Source organism: Moschus berezovskii, chromosome 22, assembly GCF_049115385.1.
Source record: "Moschus berezovskii isolate FMDL1 chromosome 22, NW_MosBer_1.0, whole genome shotgun sequence".
NCBI classification, from domain to species: Eukaryota; Metazoa; Chordata; class Mammalia; order Artiodactyla; family Moschidae; genus Moschus; species Moschus berezovskii.
In genome coordinates, this window is record NC_142481.1 from 6155003 (window position 1) to 6178732 (window position 23730).

Below are 23730 nucleotides of genomic sequence, written 5' to 3' on the forward strand. Positions count from 1 at the left end.
TAAGATGCAGGACTTTGGGGGCCCTTCGTACCTTGGTGGCAGTGGAGTCCAAGCTGATTCATCCCCAAATTTCAAACATCAAGCCCAAGAATCACAAGGCTTCTACGGATCAGGGTTCAGTTTTGAGGTGCATTTGCTGCTGCTGCTGCTAAGTCGCTTCAGTTGTGTCCGACCCTGTGCGACCCCATAGATGGCAACCCACCTGAGGTGCATTTATTGGCAAGGTAATTACTGCTGTTTATAAGCAGTGCACCTCCTGTTGGTAGTGTCAGAGTGGCCCTGAGTTCATAAAGCAGTGGGGACTTTTAAGTGGAGGCTGCTTCCCTTTACCAGAGGTATTAACCGACAAAATCATTAGGACATTGCCTCCCATGTCCCAGGAGTGTAGTGAGTGCTGGGCCTCCTTTGGCTAATGGGGAGTCCAAGAGACAATAGTTTTTCTTTCACTTATGGAAGGATTGAGCATGGTAATCTGCCCAAAGAATCCCATTAAACTTTCATTGGAAAATAGGACTTGAATTTGGTCAGGTTATATCAGCTACCCCAACTGGCAGAGAGATGAAGACAAGTTAGACAAGATAATGGAGGCTGGGGCCTCTAAATTGCCAACAAAGAGAATATAATTTATATAATGAAAACTTTGTACATCAGATGTTAGTGGCGCTTGACCAAAATTCTTACAACTTGCTGGAGGCAAGTAAAAAGGCAATATGTCTCACTAATGCTTGTCTACCTGCGTCTCCCCTTACTGGAACAGTCACCTGTGTGGGATGTGGAAACAGCATATCACACAACAATTTCTGATATGTTCTGATGCAGGATGCTGAATTTTTCCAAAGGATCCTGCTGTGGTCTGTTTGTGTGCACTCAAAATTCGTATACTGAAACAACTCCCAAGGTTATCATATTAAGAGATGGAGCTTTGGAAAGAGATTAGGTCATGAATGGGATTATAATGACTTTTCAAAAGAGGCCTGAAAGAGCTCTCTTGCCTTCTTCTGCCTTGTAAAGATACAACCAGAAGTCTGCAACCCAGAAGAGGGCCCTCACCTGACCATGCTGCCACCCAGATCTCAGACTTTCAGCCTTGTGAACTGAGAGAAATAAACTGGTGTTTATGAACCACCCGCTCTCTGGAATTTCATTACAGCAGCCTAAACAGACCGAGATAGGCTCCCAACTACCTGATCTATTTTTCTTCCCTCTGCTTTTGTGATAATACACGAAGGCTCTTTGTTGTGTTGGTTCAGTCACTACCCCATCCTCATTTCCAAGATTGTCAAGAAAGGTAAAGGTTGTAAGATTTTACCCCATTTGCAAACCAAGTTACCTTGCCAGTTTCATGGATGCTGGCATAAGACATGAGACGCCTAGGACTGGGACAGAAGCCATTATTATGTGTGGCGCAACAGGCAGCAAGAGCTTCAAGGTCACACCCACCTCCTTTGGCTCCCACAAGCCCCACAAGGGTTGTGCAAAGAAGTCCCGGGAGATGCCACACCCATAGCGGGGTCTGTGTCACAGATGGAGAACATTATGCTTAAGAAATCCTAATATTCCAGTGTGGATTGTAAGTACATCTATCAACCTTTGCTTCCAAGGAAGACATTTTATTTATTATATTAGATAACGAATCTGCCCTTGTTCCCAAGATAGACACTACTGCCATGTTCCAAGGAGGTTATATAAAAATCCTTTCAAAGTAATCCAGAACAGAAGCTGATATAAGACATGAAAAATAAAATGAGAGGGTCATGGAAAACTGTCTCCCAATAAGGTACACCTTTCCCTTCAACTTTTGGGAGTAACTGAGCAAAAAGATTCATTGAAGATTTCTAATACCAAAACTGACCTTGGTTGTGCGGCGCTGCTGTGCTAAGTTGCTTCAGTCACGTCTCACTCTCTGACCCCATGGACTTAGCCCACCAGACTCCTCAGTCCATGGGATTCTCCAGGCAAGAATACTGGAGTGGGTTGTGATTCCCTCCTCCAGGGGATCAAACCTGCATCTCTTTTGTCTCCTGCATTAGCAGGTGGGTTCTTTACCACTAGCACCACCTGGAGGAGGCAGAAAGAGACAGATTTAACAGGAGACTTCATGGGGTGAGGTGGTATTAACCTGGATGAGCAGTGAGAAGTGAGAACAGATGAAAAGAAAGAATAATGTCACATATTTGAATAAATTGAAATTTGTTAACTTTTCAGAAAAATATATAATTCAGTATCCACACCTGCAACAAGTCAATTCTGGACGGATTGCTAATCTAAATATTTAATATAAATATTAAAGCTAAATAAAAATTTAAAAATAAAACAAAGGCAAACGTTTCTAGTCTTAGAATGGGGGAAATTTTATTAAGCAGACTAATAAATGTTATTGCGAAGTAAATATTTTTACATTAAAATTAACACTTCCTCCTCACTGACACACACACAGAGGAAGATAGAGACAGAGAGCGTGAGATAAAGGAAACCAAGAATGACATCATGTCCAGCAGGTATACAGAACTACTATAAGTCAATAAGAAAAAAGCAATACAATAGAAAAAATGGATAAAATAATACATACTTCAGAAAGAGGTTTCCCAATAAATACGTGAAAACATGCTCCACTTTCATAATAAAATAAAATCACTACTTGAAACCATCACATACCAATTAGAAGTCTAAAATGAAAAAAAATAAACACAAAGTGCTGACAAGGATGTTGGTAAGCCAAGAGTATCTCCTATACTGCTGTGACTGTGGAAATTGGTCCAAACATTTTCCAGACTTCTTTGGCACTGCCCCTAAAAGGTAAAGATGCAGGGGCTTCCCTGATCGTCCAGTGGTTAGGACTTATCCTTACAATGCAGGGAATACATGTTCGGTCCCTGGTTGGGGAGCTAAGATCCCACATGCCTCACAGCCAAAAACCCAAAACATAAAACAAGAGTGATATTATAATGAATTCAATGAAGACTTTAAAAATGGTCCACATCAAAAACAACCTTTAAAAACAATAAAAATGTAAATCTGTCACCCAACAACTCCATTATTAAACATACAGCCAACAGAAACTAGTATGTGTCTCATCAAAACAGGTTCTCGATTTACATACCAAGCACTACTCCCAATAGTCCCAAACTGAAAACAACCCATATGCCAACTAACAGTGGAATGATTAAAGTATTGTTTTCTATTCACATGATAGAACCCTACACAGCAATGCAAACGAATGATCAATGACAATACCCAGCAATAAACTCACAAACAACATGAGAAATGACAAAAGCCAAATACAAGAATAGTTTACTTACTTTATATAAAATTCAAACTGACTAAAGTGATTTATGTTGCTGGATGTCAAGGCAGAGGTTACCCTGAGGAGCAATGAATGAGAAGGAACAGTTCGGGGGTTCTGAGGGCCTGGCAATATTCCATTTACTGATCTAGGTACAGACTACAGAAATGTGTTCATTCTGTGAATTTCTGTTGCGCTCTGACTGTATAAACTGCATGTATCTTTAATATTTTAAAATACATATCACCAATCAAAAAGTTGGGATACGCTGTGAGAATGACCATCATCAAAGACCACTACGGGGTACATATCTGAAGAAAATGAAAACACTAATTCAAAATGATATGTGCACCTCAATGTTCATAGCAGCATTTTTTACAATAACCAAGATATGAAAGCAAATTGCGTTACCAACAGATGAATGGATAAAGAATATGTGATACATATAGATGGAATATATCTATACCACACGAAATGGAATACTAGTTAGCAATAAAAAATAGTGAAATTCTGCCACTTGCAACAACACAGATGGATTTAGAGGGTATTATGCTTTGGGGGTGGGAGGAGACGGGGACGACAGAGAATGAGATGGCTGGATGGCATCACCGACTCGGTGGACATGAGTTTGAGTGAACTCCGGGAGTTGGTGATGGACAGGGAGGCCTGGCGTGCTGTGATTCATGGGGTCGCAAAGAGTCGGACACGACTGAGCGACTGAACTGAACTGAACTGATGCTTTAGTAAATATGTCAGATAAAGACAAACACTATATGATACATTTATTGAAGTATTGAACAAACTACTGAATATAACAAAAAGAACAGACTTTGAAGATATAGAAAACAAACTAGAAGCTACCAAATGGAGGCAGAGGGTAGGGGGCTAAGAGCTGCAAATGACTATGTATGAAATAAATAAAGTACAGGGAAATATTGTACAACACAGGATATACAGCTAATCTTTTATAATAAGTGGAGGAGTATAAACTTTAAATATTGTGAATCACTATTGTAGATCTGAAACTTATATAATATTATAGACAAAATAGACCTCAATCTTTAAAAATTAAATTTTAAAAATAAAAAGTGGAAACAAAGGTAATAATTAAACAAGCAAGTAAATAAATAAAGGTTTCTTTGGAGCGTTCTGGAAAAATAAAAAAAGATGGGATACAGAAAATAGATTATTGTTGCAACATCCTCATATTATAAAGGTGGTGTTTAACCGTATTAGATACAATGACACTGTGATTACCTTTGGAAAATATACTGTAATTTCTGGGTAAAAGCTAATAAATACATAGTATACAACTTTTCAAAGAAAAGATATAAATTATACTATAGAATTATATTTAGAAATTAATAGAAAAGAAGCTAACATAGATAAAATAAGAAAATACTCTAACAGCAAATGTATCAATTATTACATTAAATTTATATAGACTAATTGAAAATTTTTTACCTTATTCATGAATGGGTTTGCAGGAGATATGGCCACATAATAGAATTAAAGTAGGAAAATGAAAAAAACATTTCATGGAATTTTAAGAAGCAGCTAACATGGCAACGTACTCCTTAGATAACATACACTTTGAGTTTTGTTATTGTAATTAGTGGTATTTTAAATTTTTCTTACTGTACAACTTTCCAATGTACTGACAGATGGATAACAAACATGACAGACTTTATGCATATATACATACAGATCACACACGGACATATATACACATAGGTAGGTTTTTCTTTCATTTTTTTCTTCTTTCATTGTAATCCAGCTTCTTGTAAATATTTAAGTATCTCATATGAGAAATAAATAGTGATTTCTATTTGGGATACAAGGTTCAATCTATATATCAATTGGTTGAAAATAACTTTTTTGTTTTTCAAACTGTTGAACTGTCAATACTTTCACTGGTTTCAGAACATCAGTACAGAGAAAACCACATAAAAATCTCTCCTAAATTTGAGGCAATATCCACAGTGCTCATTGAAAATCTGGAAGCTTCAGGAATTCCTTGGCAGTCCTGTGATTAGGACTCCGAGCATCCGCTGAAGGAGGCCCAGGTTCCATCCCTGGTCAGGGAACTAAGATCCCAGAAACTGAGCAGCTCGACGAGAAAAAAATCAAGGAACCCCAAATTCCAAACTCTGTATACACAAAATGGATCTTTTTGTGTCTTTCATGTCTTTTCCTTTCAAATGGATCTTCATGTGTTGCTCTGAATGACTATGCTAAAGTCCTTGACTTTGTGGATTACAACAACTTGTGGAAAATTCTTAAAGAGATGGGAATACCAGACCACCTTACCTGTCTCCTAAGAAATCTGTATGCAGGTCAAGAAGCAACAGTTAGAAGCAGACATGGACTGGTTCAAAATTGGGAAGGGAGTACGTCAAAGCTGTGTATTATCACCCTGCTTATTTAACTTATATGCAGAGTACATCATATGAAATGCTAGGCTGAATGAATCACAAGCTGAAATCAAGATTGCCAGGAGAAATATCAACAACCTCAGATATACAGATGATACATACCACTCTAATGGCAGAAAGTGAAGAGGAACTAAAGAGCCTCTTGATGAGGATGAAAGAAGAGAGTGAAAAAGCTGGTTTAAAACTCAAATTCAAAAAACGAAGATCATGGCATCTGGCCCCATCACTTCTTGGCAAATAGATGGGAAAACAATGAAAACAGTGACAGATTTTTATTTTCTTGGGCTCCAAAATCACTGCAGACAGTGACTGCAGCCATGAAATTAAGACGCTTACTCCTTGGAAGGAAAGTTATGACCAACCTAGACAGAATATTAAAAAGCAGAGACATTACTTTGCCAACAAAGGTCCATCTAGTCAAGGCTATGGTTTTTCCAGTAGTCATGTATGGATGTGAGAGTTGAGCTGTGAAGAAAGCTGAGTGCCGAAGAATTGATGCTTTTGAACTGTGGTGTTGGAGAAGACTCTTGAGAGCCCCTTGGATTGCAAGAAGATCCAACCAGTCCATTCTAAAGGAGATTAGTCCTGGGTGTTCATTGGAAGGACTGATGTTGAAGCAGAAACTCCAATACTCTGGCCACATGATCCAAAGAGTTAACTCACCTGAAAAGACCCTGATGCTGGGAAAGATTGAGGGCAGGAGGAGAAGGGGATGACAGAGGATGAGATGGCTGGATGGCATCACCGACTCAATGGACATGAGTTTGAGTGAACTCCAGGAGTTGGTGATGGACAGGGAGTTCTGGCGTGCTGTGATTCATGGGGTCTCAAAGAGTTAGACACGACTGACCAACTGAACTGAACTGAATGGTTTATCCAGTAGTCATGTACAGATGTGAAAATTAGACTATAAAAAAGGCTGAGCACTGAAGAATCGATACCTTCCAATTGTGGTGCTGCAGAAGACCCCTGAGAGTCCCTTGGATCTCCCAAGGAGATCAAACGAGTCAATCCTAAAGGAAATCAACTTTGAATATTCACTGCAAGGACTGATGCTGAAGTTCCACTACTTTGGCCACCATATGCAAAGAGCTGACTCATTGGAAAAAGACCCTGATGCTGGGAAAGATTGACGGCAGGAGGAGAAGGGGGCGACAGAGGATGAGCTGGTTGGATGGCATCAACAACTCAAGGACATGAGTTTGAGCAAACTCTGGGAGGCAGTGAAGGACAGGGAGGCCTGGTACACAGCAGTCCATGGGGTCGCAAAGAGTCAGACACGACTTAGTGACTGAACAACAACATAAATAACCCCTAGGGTCTTACAGTTTTTTAATTAATATTCTGACATTAAAAATTCTGAGCAGATTCTCTGACCTGCATTCCCCCCCACTTAAAATTTACCTTGACATAGACATTATGGTATTCATGGTATATTTATTTTTCTTCAGATTCAGGCTCTCAAAAATGTGTCATTTTCCAATAAGTCAATTTTTATAAGCCTCTACAAATACAACATGAAAGAAAGGAAGGAGTAAACATGTCAAACTCACCTGGACTGTGGTCATTTTCTTCGGTTCTTCAAAAATGACTGGAACTGGGATTCTCACCTGGACTGTGGTCATTTTCTTCGGTTCTTCGAAAATGACTGGAACTGGGATTCTTCTGTTTTTCCAGATTGTCACTCAAATTCTGATCACAGATCTCACATCTCAAATTAACGTATCCCCAGGAAGTGACCCCTTCCTGGTCCTGGAACTTCCTTCCCCTTACTTCACTTGATTCTAAGGACTTAAAACAAACTCACTTTACTTTTCATGGAGTATAATTGCTTTACAATGCTGTGTAAATTTCTGTTGTACAGAAAAGTGAATCAGGGACACACATACATATATCCCCATCTCCTTAGAGTTCCTTTCATTTAGGTCACCACAGAGCACTGAGTAGATTTCCCTGTACTATACAGCAGGTTCTCATTAGTTATCTAATCAATAGTGTATATCACAGTGATATCATAGTATCGATAGTGTATACATGCCAAGCCCAGTCCAAAACCCAATTCACTTCAATTTGTACATTCCCCTGGAAATCCCATGGACAGAAGAGCCTGGTGGGCTACAGTCCAGCTACAGTCCCTGGGGTCGCAAAGAGTCAGACAGGACTGAGGGACTAAACCACAACTACTGGGCCGTATACTTTGATGGTGTTGCTAAAGGGGCTGCAGTAGGCACAGTCATGGTCCCACAAAGATATCCACGTTCTAACCTCTGGAAGCCGTGAATATGTTACATCACATGGCAAAGGGGAATGGAGGTTGTTAATGAAATTACAGTTGCTAATCAAATGACCTATTAATCCAGAGATTCCCTGGATTATTCAGGTAGGCCCAATGTAACCAAATGGGCCCTTATACGTGGAAGAAAGCAGAAGGGACCAGAGAGACATGTGATGTGATAAGAACACATCTGTTGTTGTGTTCAGAACATACACTGTTGCTGGCTTTGGAAATGGGGAGAAAGGGAACCAGGAGCCAAGGAGCATGGACAGACTCTAGAAGCTTGAAAAGACAAAGAAATAGCTTGTCCCCCACAGCCTCTAGGAAAGAACACACTCCTGCTAAGACCTTGGTTTTAGCCCCATAAGATCCATGTTGAACTGCTAACCCATAGAACTCTAAGACAATAGACTTGTGTTTACAGGACTAAGTTTATGTTACTTTATCGCAGATTGAAGGCAGGAGGAGAAGGGGCCAACAAAGGATGAGATGGTTGGATGGCATCACCAACTCAATTGACACAAGTCTGTGTAAACTCCATGAGATGGTGAAGGACAGGGAAGCCTGGCGTGCTGCAGTCCAGGGGATTGCAAACAGTTGGACATAACTGAGCAACTGAACAACAAAATCACAGAACCAACATAAAATCTAATATAGTGTCCTCTAACATAAAATCCTAATACTTGAAAGTTTCCTTTTGTTTAGAAAATCACAACATCTAGACCTCAAGGCAGTGCAAACACTATGAAGATTAACATGCTAAGCAAATCATAAGTATTTTCTTATTTAATCCTCGCCACCAATCTAGATGTATCAAATCACTAGATTCATGTTTAAATGAAACAAAAAAAAGTCACATACTTTCTCAGAGGCAGTGCTAAATTTCAAACCTGGGCTGCTTCTCTCCAAAGCTCATCACCTTAACCACTTTGTACTTTCTTTACCAAACAACCTCCAAAAGTTTAGTTCTCTGTAGAGCTGGCTGAAAAAGTTTACTACCCATAATATCACACTAGAAAGTAGCATACAAGCACAGTGCATATACTGGATGTCTGAAATAGCTGTTAGAACACTCAATGCACACACACAGAGCAACCTTCTTCCACGAAGAGAGAACTAGAACAGAAGCAAGTCCCAACACTCACTCCAAAGCAGCAAATCAAAGACAGACAAGGAGTCAGAAAGACTCACATTATAAGCTCATTGATTCAGCGGGATCATCATGAGTTTTTGCTTCCACTCCTCTGGCCACAAATTTTTCCAAGATAATTTCCCAACAGCTTTTCTACACCCCCAAAACCACAGACTCACTCCCATTCTACCCACCACAATTGTTCTTTGATCGCTTGTTCAGTCACTAAGTCATGTCTGACTCTCTGCGACCCCAGGGACTGAGGCACACCAGGCTTCCCTGACCTTCACTATCTCCCGAAGCGTTGTCAAACTCATGTCCATTGAGTCAGTGACACCATCCAAGCATCTCATCCTCTGTCTTTGACCTCTGGGTACATGCAATTCCACTGGGTCGCTAATCTTGAATCACTTTACTCTATGCACCAGGACCAGAGATCTGGACAAGAGAAAACGTATAGAACTATTTATAGGACTATCAAGGACCATCAAATTCAGGACTACTCATGGGGAGGAGAACACAAATACAATATCTCAGCCACATTCAAATTTCATAATCCCCTGTTCACGAGTCCTCCTGTCCCTCCTATATGAACGGGTAGGATTTCCTGATGATTTCTTGGCACTGCACACATTCACTTTATGGCATCACTCCTGTTGCCCTAGAAGGGCCACCTGCTTTTCCAGAAATACACACATGTACAAAGAGAAAAATATGAAGCCTTAAAGAGCAAAGTAAGCCATAGAAAGACATTTTCATAAGTTTCACAAATTAATACCAAAGAAGCTTATTTCTTGACCACAACACAACAAAACTAGAAATGCAAACCATGGTGTATGTATATGTTTAATATTTTTGTGTTACCTTTGCATGGAAAAGGCACTTCTTCCGTACCTTTGGAACGATCTGTATAAGAGATATGACTTCCCAGGTGGCTCAGTGATAAAGAATCCACCTGCCAATGCAGGAGACACAAGAGAGAAATATTAATGAGAAATTCAATACACCAATAAAAACAGAAAACAAAACCTGCATATCCAGGAAAAAAAAGAAAAACCTTCAAAAGAAAAAAGTAACATAAATGAAAACTCTGAATTATTCAGTAGTAAATGACAACAAATTCTGTGGGTGGGTGAGAGAACCTGGATAAGCAGAGAATCGTTAACATGCTGCAGAAAAGCCTAAGTATGTAAGTCGAGCCTATCCAAATTAATATACATGTACAGTTAATGTGACTCTAGTAACCTTGCAACTGGTCCATTCACCTGACGTGACACTACTGCAGCCATTAAGAAAATGTAATCATTTTATATTATGGAAATGTTTATAATTAGAAATAAAGCGATAAAACCAACATCTGTTATATGTGCATATGTGTGTGCTGAGCTGCTTGGTCACGTCCAACTCTTGCGGCCCCATGGACTGTAACCCACCAGGGTCTTCTGTCCCTGGGATGGGACTTTCAAGGCAAGAATACTGGAGTGGGTTGCCATTTCCTCCTCCAAGGGATCTTCCCCACCCAAGGATCAAACCTATATTTCTTGCATCTCCTACACTGGCAGGCAGATTCTTTAACACTGGGATTCTTTACCTGGCAAGCCATATCTCTTATACAGGTCACTCCAAAGGTACGGTAAAGGTGCCTTTTCCATCCAAAGGTAAGACAAAAATATTAAACACATACATACACCATGGTTTGCATTCAGTTCAGTTCAGTCGCTCAGTCATGTCCGACTGCTTGCGACCCCCTGAATCACATCACGCCAGGCCTCCCTGTCCACCACCAACTCCCGGAGTTCACTCAAACTCATGTCCATCGAGTCGGTGATGCCATCCAGCCATCTCATTCTCTGTTATCCCCGTCTCCTCCCATCCCCAATCCCTCCTAGCATCAGACTCTTTTCCAGTGAATCAACTCGTCGCATGAGGTGGCCAAAGTATTGGAGTTTCAGCTTTAGCATCAGTCCTTCCAATGAACACCCAGGATTGATCTCCTTTAGAATGGACTGGTTGGATTTCCTTGGAGTCCAAGGGACTCTCAAGAGTCTTCTCCAGCACCACAGTTCAAAAGCATCAATTCTTCGGCGATCAGCTTTGTATTGGAGATCAGCATTTAGGTTAAAAGAGATGTTTTTACTTGTGTAGAATGAACCTGAAAGGGAATACACAAGAAAACTGTGAAGTATACTTGGAGGCAAGAGAAATAAAACACATCTTTTATAACACTTCACTAGATTATATCTAACTATTTTTGAGAGAAGATAATGACAGGATTGTTTATGTGTCATAGCAAAAGTTTTCAATTAGTGTCTTGAGGAAGGTATGGGCTTAAAGGAGTGAACTGGATTTGGATCAACTGAATGAACCTATCATCAAATCCGTGCCCAGGAGTCCATATCTGAACCTCAAGCCTACCTACTCTCCAAGGCTCCAACCTTATGCCTCTTCACATACACTAGTCACCCCAACAAAATAAACCAACAAAAAACCTGACTCCAAGTTAAATCTGGACCATAAATCCCCGTTCACTGGCACCCTTCCCCCACTCCAGGTTTCTCCATGTCTGAGCTCCACAGTGACAAAAGACACCTAGACAAAACACCAAATTCATTGATATTCACCTGCCACTCCAGTTCTTAATCACTGAGCCTCATGAGCAGAAATCGTTATCAAGTCAAACTTGGGTCGGCTCACCTGCTGAGCAGCAAAGCCAATTTACTGACACCACTTTGTCGTGAAGCAAAGCCCAGCGTTTCCTGCAGGGCCCAGCCAGGAGAACTGACAGCTCAGGCTCAGAAGACCTCAGCTCCCTGATGCCTTTCAGGGAAGGGTTTTTATAAAGCAATTATTTGTGATGAGGGACGCAGGGTTCATGACTTCCCACTGACTGGTTGGTGGTGAGGTAACAGTTTCAGGAACCTTCATCAACAACTTTCTAGTTCTAACCAGTCTGGGGGCTACAAGCTTGTGGTCAGCAAATAATCACATCTTCCACCCTGGCAGGTGCCTGAGTTTCTGCAGAACAACTCAAAGGTATACATTAGATCCTATGCACATCCCTTTCGGAGAAGGCAATGGCAAGCCACTCCAGTACTATTGCCTAGAAAATCCCATGGATGGAGGAGCCTGGTAGGCTGCAGTCCGCGGGGTCGCTAACGGTCAGACACGACTGAGCGACTTCACTTTCCCTTTTCACTTTCCACTTTCACACATTGGAGAAGGAAATGGCAACCCACTCCAGTGTTCTTGCCTGGAGAATCCCAGGGACGGGGGAGCCTGGTGGGCTTCCGTCTATGGGGTCACACAGAGTCGGACACGACTGAAGTGACTTAGCAGCAGCAGCAGCATGCACATCCCTTTAGGGGAAACTAAGAGTCCGTGAACTATTGTTTCTTGCCTGTAGTTTCTGCATTCCCTCACTTCTCACTTCCCTAATTAGTCCGCTCTTTGGATATTCCTGAAAGTCCAGATCAAAGCCTTTTTCTACAAACAAGAAAGGGGGGTGACAGGAAGGGCCTTTTGTACCCAAGAGGGCCCTTCAGGATCCACCTCACTTTCAATCCCCCTTTCCTTTGACAGTCCTCAATCCAGAGGGGAACAGGGTGGGACACGAAAAAGAAAAAAATTTTGGCTGGAGAGGTCAATTATAAAGTCAGCAAGGGAACTCAATTTTAGGAAGGCTGGGTTTCAAAACACACAGACACAAACCCCCAGTCAGCGCCTCGGTCGCTTCTCTCTTCAGAGATTTAATAGCACTGACTGCCAAAGGGCTATGACTAAAGCCAAGCCTCCCCAGTGACTGAACCCAAAAAAACCGCCTGAAGGCCTTCCACTGGCTTCGCAGGCCCCTCACTCCGGATCCACGTCCCGAACACTACCCACCTGATACTGAGATTCTCAAGGCTACGGGCAGCTGTCAAAGGCTGAATTCATTTCCAAAATGATTCCCATTACCACCCTGTCGCGCGCAAATCCCCTCTCTGGCTATCGCTAGGGACGCTTCTGATCCGGCGCGACCTCAGAGCCTTTTGCGGTCACGGAGTTCTGGCCTCCCGCCCAGCTCTATGACGTAAGGACCACGCCCACCGCCCAGCTCTATGACGTAGAGGACCACGCCCACCGCCGCTATAGGAGAGGAAACGGTCATCGCAGAAGGTAGGGCTCAGAGCGGGAGTTGAAATCACTTTGGGACACTTCCTTCCCTTTCTATCCTCGTTGTCGGTCAAACGAACCATGCCGAACACGTTTTGAGAGGCGGGACCCTATCCAAGACAGTGGCGGCGCGGGCTGGATTCTATTTTGCACTTTTGGGCTTACGGAGAGATGGCCGCGCCCGCCAACACCACGGAGAAGCACTCAGGGGGCGGCCATCTTGCAGGAAGTGCAGTTCCGTACGGCGGAGAGACACGAGGAGCTCGAGTTAGGAGCCGCCTTCGGACGATCAACGAAGTTTGTAGCAGTGAGTTCAGTTCAGTTCAGTTCAGTTCAGTTCAGTCGCTCAGTCGTGTCCGACTCTCCGCGACCCCATGAATCACAGCACGCCAGGCCTCCCTGTCCATCACCAACTCCCGGAATTCACTCAAACTCATGTCCACAGAGTCGGTGATGCCATCCAGCCATCTCATCCTCCGTCGTCCCCTTCTCCTCCCGCCCCCAACCTTTCCCAGCATCAGAGTCTTTTCCAGTGAGTCAACTCGTCGCATGAGGTGGCCAAAGTATTGGAGTCTCAGCTTTAGCATCAGTCCCTCCAATGAACACCCAGGATTGATCTCCTTTAGAATGGACTGGTTGGATCTCCTTGCAGTCCAAGGGACTCTCAAGAGTCTTCTCCAATACCACAGTTCAAAAGCATCGATTCTTCGGCGATCAGCTTTCTTCACAGTCCAACTCTCACATCCATACATGACCACGGGAAAACCCATTGCCTTGACTAGACGGACCTTGGTTGGCAAAGTAATGTCTCTGCTTTTTAATATACTATCAAGGTTGGTCATAACTTTCCTTCCAAGGAGCAAGCGTCTTTTAATTTCATGGCTGCAATCGGCATCTGCAGTGATTTTGGAGCCCAAAAGAATAAAGTCTGACACTGTTTCCACTGTTTTTCCATCTATTTCCCATGAAGTGATGGGACCAGATGCCATGATCTTTGTTTTCTGAATGTTGAGCTTCAAGCCAATCTTTTCACTCTCCTCTTTCACTTTCATCAAGAGGCTTCTTAGTTCCTCTTCACTTTCTGCCATAAGGGTAGTGTCATCTGCATATCTGAGGTTATTGATATTTCTCCCAGCAATCTTGATTCCAGCTTGTGCTTCTTCCAGCCCAGCATTCCTCATGATGTACTCTGCATATAAGTTAAATAAGCAAGGTGACGATATACAACCTTGACGTACACCTTTTCCTATTTGGAACCAGTCTGTTGTTCCATGTCCAGTTCTAACTGTTGCTTCCTGACCTGCATACAGGTTTCTCAAGAGGCAGGTCAGGTGGTCTGGTATTCCCATCTCTTTCAGAATCTTCCACAGTTTATTGTGATCGACACAGTCAAAGGCTTTGGCATAGTCAATGAAGCAGAAATAGATGTTTTTCTGGAACTCTCTTGCTTTCTCCATGATCCAGCGGATGTTGGCAATTTGATCTCTGGTGCCTCTGCCTTTTCTAAAACCTGCTTGAACATCTGGGAGTTCATGGTTTACATACTGCTGAAGCCTGGCTTGGAGAATTTTGAGCATGACTTTACTAACAGTGAAGACACGTTTTAAAGGCGGCTGTCAAAGACAGGGTGAAAACTGGAAAGGAGGTGGAGCGGGGATGGAGAGTGAGTAAGGTCGGTCTGAGACCTGTTGAAAGGGTGGAGCCACTGATGCTGTAGAGCCCAGCACTGTAAACACATACACCGGGGGCTGGGAATGTGGCTGTTTCCAATTGCGAACCGAGAGGGGCGAGGCTTAAAAGGAATGCAAATATTTCCTTAGAAAACAAAGGGGAATTCCGAATAATTACATGGTGATATATAGTATTATATTGTTTGGCATCATTCCCAAATAAAACACTTAAATATTAGCCATTATTTTACACAGAGGGGTAAGGATATTATCTATATATTCTTTCTAGAGGGCAATTTAGAAATTATCTATACAATTTAAATTTTTCATTCTCATTGATGCAGAATTTCCAATGCTAGGAATTTTTGTTTGGTAATTAAAAAAAAAAAACAAAACTAGAAGTAACCTGAGTGTACAATCAGCAGGTGAATAGTTTGGTAAATTAAACATAGATCTCTTCAACAGAACAATCTACAGCAGCCTTTAAAAAGCCAGTTATAGGGACTTCCTTTGTGGTCCAGTGAAGACTATGAAGACTGTGCTTCCAATACAGCGCAGTTTGATCCCTGGACCAGGAACTACAATCCCATATACCATGTGGTGCGGCCAAACTGAAAATATAAATAAATAAGCCAATTATGGAATTACCTGTATTTTAAGTGACTTTTTGAAAGGAAAAAATATTGACCTCCAGAACAGCATTCATAATATGACCCTATGGCAAACATTACTAAGCATTTCAAAAATTTGAAGGGATTAAGTAAAACAAAATTTTGATTTGGGGTATGGACTTGGAGATGGAATCTTCACTAAACTCAAAGATTAACATAGCATCACAGCATACTGCCTGCTCCAGTCTGGAAAGCTCCTCAAAGTGCACAACTCTAAAATGTAAGTCCTCTCCCTTCCAGACTGAATTTTCCCTTATTTTGTTTCTCATCTAGCAGTCACTGCTGATGCTGCTGCTAAGTTGCTTCAGTCGTGTCCGACTCTTTGCGACCCCATAGACAGCAGCCCACCAGGCTCCCCCGTCCCTGGGATTCTCCAGGCAAGAACACTGGAGTGGGCTGCCATTTCCTTCTCCAATGCATGAAAGTGAAAAGTGAAAGTGAAGGCGCTCAGTTGTGTCTGACTCTTCGTGACCCCATAGACTGCAGCCTACCAGGCCCCTCCACCCATGGGATTTTCCAGGCAAGAGTACTGGAGTGGGTTGCCATTGCCTTCTCCACTAGCAGTCACTGCTACACAGTAAATCAAGAAAGGAGATGTGTTACCTGGACTGTAGGTTGATGTGAAGGCCAGAGAATCAACCCAAAATATAACCTATGAGTCACCATCACACTGGCCACTAGTTCCGGTTAATACCATCTCAAAAATAACCCCAGAATCACTCCCTGTGCTCACCCTCATTGCTTTACTCCATTTTGTATGAATTACTACTGAATTTGCCACCGCACCAGCCCCAGAAGTGAATGGCTCTCTAACCACCTCCTTTTTTCCCATACCGCAACCATCTTTGTTATTATACCCTCCACAAAACCCTAAATTAGTTTACTGATAACAGACTAAAGATCTCAAGAGAATGCTTTTAAGGCTATACAGAGGCACACACTGAACAGATTCTCCATTATCATCTTCATTACTCTCTGCCTCCCACTTAATTCTTCCACTATTCTGCTCACTCCCAAGACCTTGTGGTCTCATAGGCTATCGGGAATTTGTGAATACTTTCCCGCCACTGAAGTCCTTGGCACACAGGAAGCAATGAGAGAATATTAGTTACTATGGCTGTTCTCTCATGAGTCATCTTAGATGTCACTTCTTCAGATAGCAGTCAGGGACACCTTCCAGGCCAGTCTCAAAAACAATAATACAATTATTAAATATAAAATTGCAACTACTCTGTGATACTAACAATAGAAAGTACAAAAGGCATCCAGTAGAGAAAAAGACAACATGTCAATACAAGGGATGACTGAAGATCATTATCTTTCCAGACCATCATGCTGACTTGACTGCCCTCCAAAAGGTACTGTGAATTCCTCAGACAGAAACTATGTAATATTTTTGTATCCCCAATTCTCAGAACAAAAACTTGAACGGGTTTCAATAATGGACTAGTAAATGCTAACGGGCTTCCCAGGTGGCACTAGTGGTAAAGAACCCACCGGATTGAAGAATTTAATCCCTGGGTGGGGAAGATCCCCTGGAAAAGGAAATGGCAACCCATTCCAGTATTCTTGCCTGCAGAATCCCATGGACAGACGAGCCTGGTGGGCTATCGTCCACAGGGCTGCAGAGAGTCAGACATGACAGAAGGGACTTAGCACACATCCAGAACTCTCCCTCATTACTACCGATAGATTACTGTAAATTACTATTATTAATATTAGCCATTTCTCCTTTATTTCTCCTCATAGAATTTATCACTTCCTGACATTTTATAATCCATTCACTCTCTCTCCTTCACTAGATTGTATGGTCCACTGTGAAGGCTGTTCCTTTGCTCATTTTGTTCACTGATGTTTCCTCACTGTGCAAAACAGTGATTTGCAGTGATGGTGCTTTAAAATGTTTCTGGAGGAGTAAATGACCTAAACCCAGGATTGCTATTGCATTCTGAGTTGGCCATAACATGGCAAATTTCCAGTGCTTTTCCTGTGAGTCAGACTCACTGTTTGTAACTGGGATCTTCTATTCTCATGATACTATGGGAAAGAACTCCAGATAAAGGAGAAAGCAAAGACCCCACTTCAAGGACAGTGGGAAGGAACGAGGGAGAAAGAAGTCACCTGTCTCTAATCAGAGGATCACAGAAGGGCTGAGACTTTTTTTAAACTTACTTTTTGGCCGCACCGCATAGCATATGGGATCTTAGTTCCCAAACCGGGGATCAAACCCACGCCCCCTGCATTGGAAGCATGGAGTCTTAACCACTGGACACCCAGGGAAGTTCCAGGATATTTAAATGGCAGCTCTTCACGGGTGTCAGGCCTGTGGACAAATCTCAGGATTTAGCTCCAAGTCCTCCCAGAAAGATCTCACCGACTCCCTATATACTCCACCACTCTTAGAGACTAAGGCTTCTATTTCGCATTTTGTTCTGTTTATTCGAGCAATCACTTTCCTTTCCTGCTTTGTCCCCTTATAATCAGTTAAGTCTCTCTGACACGTCAGACAGTCCGCTTCTTAGAACCATCTTTCCCTTTAGTGATAGAATGCATTTTGATTAGCCCATGAGTTTATTCATTCACGTTCCAAATCTATATATGATAAGGGTTTTGAGTGTTTTTTTTCCCCCTTTTCTCTGCTGGGAAACAGAAAATCATGAAAACCAGCACTCTACTCTCCAATACAAGGAAATGATGGTGGAGCATCCCACTCCGGTCTGACCATTTTGCTGTCTGTGCTGTCCAGTTTGATCTAGTGCCAGGAGTCACATGACTGTCGAGCACTTGAAATGCTGCCACCGCAACTGAGAAACTGGTATTTTTCATCTTACTGGTTTTCTGTTTTTTTAAACATTGAAATTTAAGGAAATTCACTAAAATTAAGGAATTTATTATCTCCTTGGTGGAGATAACAAATAGGCATTTCGAAAATAATTTATTTGAAACAACAGGTCCTCCTGTATAGCACAGGGCCCTGGGATAAACCATAATGGATAAGAATATGAAAAAGAATGTACATATATGTATACCTGAATCACTTTGCTATACAGCAGAAATGAACACAACATTGTACATCAAGAAAATTAATTTTTTAAAAATCTACTTGTGTTCTATGGTGCTTAAATACCATTATTAAGTCCTTCCCCAATCCCCCAAATGAGGTACTCCTTCAACAATAAATTGTCTTTTTCCCTTGAACCAATTACTCCAAGTCTATTGCATTTATTAGAAACACATCCTCTCACTAAATTAGCTTGAATATAGAGATACACTGAGATAAAACACTTGAAGATAATTCTACCATCACAATGGTATCTCCAGAAGACCATGGGTTTTTTTTTGTTTTGTTTTGATCACAATCTCCTCAGCTTCTAAGATTGAACCAAGTACCAAGGAAGTATTTGCCAAATACTCTGTAAATGAACAAACTGACTCAACCTAAGGCTGTTGCTTGCCAAGTCTCCCTTCACAATATCAACTTTGCAAGGTTTAAAGGACAACATCCCGGTTTTGAATTCACATTTCACCTTGGCTGGGGGTAACTGAATTGATACCAACACACCGCATATGCCACCAACTCAGTATTAGCCCTCTGTGCTCTTTCCACGTACACATTATATGTTTAAAAATTCACCTCCTCATTTCCTCCACTTAGTTGAATTCAGGCTTCCTTCATTTGCTTTCCCAATGGCTCAGCAGGTAAAGAATTCACCTGCAACGTAGAAAACACAGGAGACGCAGGTTCGAGTCCTGGGTCAGTAAGATCCCGTGGAGAAGGAAATGGTAACCCACTCCAGTATTCTTGGCTGGGAAATCCCATGGACAGAGGAACCTGGGGGGCTACAGTCCATGGGGTCACAAAGAGTCAGACACGACTAACCACACACACCTTACCTTCCTTCATTTATTCAACACAGTAGAACAACTGAAGTGTATCTGTCGGGTTAACATCAGATTATTCCTCTGTACCAAGGCTTATATCTAACTGGATGAGGACTTTATGCCCTTCCAGTCTCCACATTCATACGATTTCTTATGGTGTATACTTTTCAGCCACCATCTGAGCTAGAAATTTTTGCTCAACCCTTTTCCTCAGACAATGTCTTTTGTTTTACTAGTTTCCAGTGACATAAAATAAAATGTAATTGACCACTGAAGGCACAACCACATTCACTGAGTTCATAAGGGTCCTCTCCTGGGCCAGCAGCCCCCTGTTGTCTCCAGTGGGTGGCCATCGGGTCACAGGCTGTCCCACTAAGACCATGTTCCTGTTAGCCAGGAGCCCACTGATGCCGACCGGCGACTGAGGGGCCAGAGGAGGCAGGTGCATTGTCACTGTGTTCAGGTTTTTCTCCTGGAGGACGACACTGCTCTGGGGGAACTTCGGGACTGAGTGGGTTTTCAGGTGTTTATTGAGGACCGACTTCCCTCTGAATGATTTCCCACACTTGATGCATCTGTAGGGTTTCTCCCCCGTGTGGATCCTCTGGTGTATCACGAGCTGTGGCTTCTCGATAAAGCCCTTCCCACAGTGGCTGCATTCAAAGGGCTTCTCTCCCGTATGAGTCCTCTGGTGCTTGATGAGACCCATTTTCTGGGAAAGGGTCTTCCCACATTCGCCACACACAAAGGGACTCGTGCCAGAGTGAATCCGTTGGTGTGCTGTGAGACACGTCTTCTGGCTGAAGCCTTTCCCACACTCGGTGCACGTGTAAGGTTTCTCGCCTGTATGGATCCGCAGATGGACCACAAGGTTTCCCTTCTGGATGAAGCCCTTGCCACACTCGCTGCAAATAAATGGTTTCTCTCCCGTGTGGGTTTTCTGGTGCACACTGAGCCCTGATTTCTTGAGGAAAGCTTTGCCACATTCGGCGCACTCATAACGTTTGTCCCCCACGTGCATCCTCTGGTGCTCAGTGAGCTGGAACTTTCTGAAGAAGGCTTTCCCACAGAGGTTACATTGATGGGGCTTCTCTCCTGTGTGAAGATTCTGGTGATCAGCGAGCCAAGACTTCTTGATGAATGCTTTCCCACATTCACTGCACACATGAGGCTTCTTCATTTGTTTAGTGTGCTGATGCTCCATGAGTTGGGACTTAGTGCTGACGAGTTCAGGATGAAATGGTTCCCCATCAGCATGGGGGCAGGATTTCCCATCTGCAGGAGGCTCAGCGGGGCTCTTTATTTCACAGTTCGGGCTCTTGGAGAGTAAACTTGAATTTGATGTCACGCTTCTTCCAGGTAAGTCAAACACATCATGGTTGTGCCTGAACAGAGTTCTGCTCTGATGACCAGAATTGTCCAGTGGGTTCTGTTCAAGCCATTGTTCTAGTCTCTTCTCCACTCTCTTGTTATGTAAGTGTTCCAGCAGGTGGCCATCAACTTTCCAGACTTCTAGGAAAGAAAAGAAGAATGAATTCCTCCATCTTTTAGATCTGGAATAAAAGGTTTTGTTTTTTTTTTGCCTTGTGGCATGTGAGATCTTGGGGCTTCCCTGATGGCTCAGACGGTAAAGAACCTGCCTGCGATGCAGGAGATGCCAGTGTGATCCCTGGGTTGGGAAGATCTGGAAAAGCAAATGGCAGCTAACTCCAGTATTCTTGCCAGGAGAATCCCATGGACAGAGGAGCCTGGCAGGCTGCAGTCCATGGATAACCAAGAGTCGGTCAGGACTGAATGACTAATACACACACACATGGGATCTTAGTTCCCCGACCAGAGATCAAACCTGCCCGTCTGCAGTGGAAGTACACAGTCCTAACCCATGGACCACCAGAGGAGTCCCAGAATAAAGGTATTTTTAAAAATACTTTGATGCGAGGTGTCTTTTTACTGATGAGCCTATGGTAAGAGTGTAAATAAAACTCTGTGTTTAATATGCTTCATACACTGGAGGGAAAAAAAGAGTCATAATGAATACAGACAGATTTGGTTACTTTCTAAATACTGTAAAATACGAGCAATGTCCTGTGAGCAGGAGACGGCAGGCTGCAGGGCCACCTCATCTGTATTGTGATGGACGGACTCATTCAGTCCACAGATCCTGACTGATGTCCATGTTGGACCAGGAACGGTGCTAGTGTTGGGGAGTCACAAACGTACTCCTCAGGTGCGCAGAGCCTATGCTGTAGCGGGGTCAAACCACTTCACAGGGCAGAGACAGATCACAAGGAAAACAGCTGTAAGCTTTGAAAACTGGTGGGAAGGAGCAATGAAGAGGGAGAGGGGTGGAGGAAATCCAGGCTCAATTTGGAGGAAGACAGGCCTCCCCGTGGATCCAGCATTGGGGTTGTCGGGAGGGGGAATGAAGAAAATGATACAGCAACTTCCCTGGTGGTTTAGCAATTAAGACTGTGCCTCCAGTACAGGGCGCTCGGGTTCAATCCACAGTATGTTAGTCGCTCAGTCATGTCCATGACTCTTTGCAACCCCATGGACTGTAGCCCACAGGCTTCTCTGTCCATAGAATTCTCCAGGCAAGAATACAGGAGTGGGTAGCCATTTCCTTCTTCAGGGGATCATTCCTACCCAGGGATCAAACCTGGGTCTCCAGCACCACAAGCAGATTCCTTACCATCTGAGTAAGATCCCATGTGTGATATGGCAAAAAAAAAAAAAAAAATTTTAAGGAAAAAAAAAAACAGAAAGAAAATGACACAGCAGAGAACTGCAACCACATCTAAGTTACATCCTACATCCCAGAGAGCTGCTCCCTTTCCTAAAAGAGGAGCCCCAGCTTGCACTGGTCCATGACGCAATTTAATTCCATCACAGTCCTTTTCACCCCCTGGTCATATTATTTTAAATTTTGATTAAATTGATGTCTCATCCTCTTAGAACGAAAGCTCTCAGGCTATTAGTTATCTCAGCTGCTGTAACATTCCAGTTTACAATGGATTATCAAAAAAATTCATAGAGGAAGGAATCAAGGAAGCAGTCCCATATATGAAACAGACAGGGAGGTTCAGGAATAAGACAGAAATCTCTGGGAATAAGATGATCTGTCATGACGATCACAGAAAGGAGAATTTTTATGTCATAACAGGGGACACAGTTACCTGGGACTTAATGTTATCAGGATATGCGGGGAAAGAAATGAAAGCCTTCAGGAATACAATATTAAGGCCTACAACAAATGAGAAGAAAGTTCAAAACTAGTACATACACAAAGGAATTAACTGGAAGTACACATTGGAGAAGGAAATGGCAACCCACTCCAGTGTTCTTGCCTGGAGAATCCCAGGGATGGGGGAGCCTGGTGGGCTTCCGTCTATGGGGTCACACAGAGTCGGACACGACTGAAGTGACTTAGCAGCAGGCAAGAGTTAGGGCTTCCCAGGTGGCTTTAGTGGTAAAGAATCCGCCTGCCAATTCAGAAGATATAAGTGAAGCAGGTTCAATCCCTGGGTCGGGAAGAACCCTGGAGAAGTGAATGGCTAACTCCATCCAGTATCTTGCCTGGGGGAGCATAACGTCAGGAGAGAGATGCACTGAGCCTCCAAGCCCCTCGCAGCTGCGGCTCTTCTCTGACAGTGTCATCTCCACAGCCTGTCCCCCTGCTGGTCTCTCACTCACCTGAACGGCTTCGACAGTGCATTTCATCATCCATCGTCCACGGTTCTCCTTGATCCAATTTGGAGAGTACCTCTGGTGTGCTTGCTTGAAAACCTGTTCATGGGAAAGACAGATTATTTAGGGCCAGTGAGTTCGCCTTGGGGTCTGTGAACACGCAGAACGCTACATGTGAGGCCAAAACAATTTCACAACCTACAGAGTCAAGGCTTTTCTTGCAGGAGAAGAGAGAATACACCCACTTCTCTTCTGCCAGAGAGGACACCGAGCATCACAGACACTCCAGAGCTTTCAGAAGCTGAGAAAGGAAAGGCCACTGACTGGGAACCTGGTCAGTGACCCAGGGGAGCCGTTCTCACCCGCAGACACCAGGTTGCTATAGTTCTCCAGCATCACGTCCCGGTACAGGGCCTTCTCAACAGGAGCCAGGAGCTGCCACTCCTCCCACGTGAAGTCCACGGCCACATCGTCAAATGTGATGGTTTCCTGTAATAAGAGAGGTGTGTAATGATGATGTCATCTTGATGATATGGAAGAAAT

General features: G+C 43.0%; 1 protein-coding gene across 8 annotated transcripts in view; it reads right to left on the reverse strand.

Annotated features, from left to right (window-relative positions):
* Positions 1-1491: 1491 nt before the first annotated feature.
* Positions 1492-23730, reverse strand: part of LOC129546457 (zinc finger protein 350) — a 30653-nt gene continuing 8414 nt past the window's right edge. For 4 of the 8 annotated variants that reach the window (XM_088830179.1, XM_088830181.1, XM_088830178.1 and 1 more), the window contains exons 3-5: positions 23550-23676; positions 23194-23286; positions 14905-21012 (exon numbers count right to left, since the gene is read on the reverse strand). In XM_088830179.1, coding sequence (XP_088686305.1) covers positions 19733-21012; positions 23194-23286; positions 23550-23676 — 1500 coding nt within the window. In that variant the 3' untranslated portion in view covers positions 14905-19732. Of the gene's footprint in view, positions 11278-14904; positions 21013-23193; positions 23287-23549; positions 23677-23730 lie in introns of those variants that run through there. The other 4 variants (XR_008683880.2, XR_008683879.2, XR_016035806.1 and 1 more) reach the window with 4 other exon arrangements.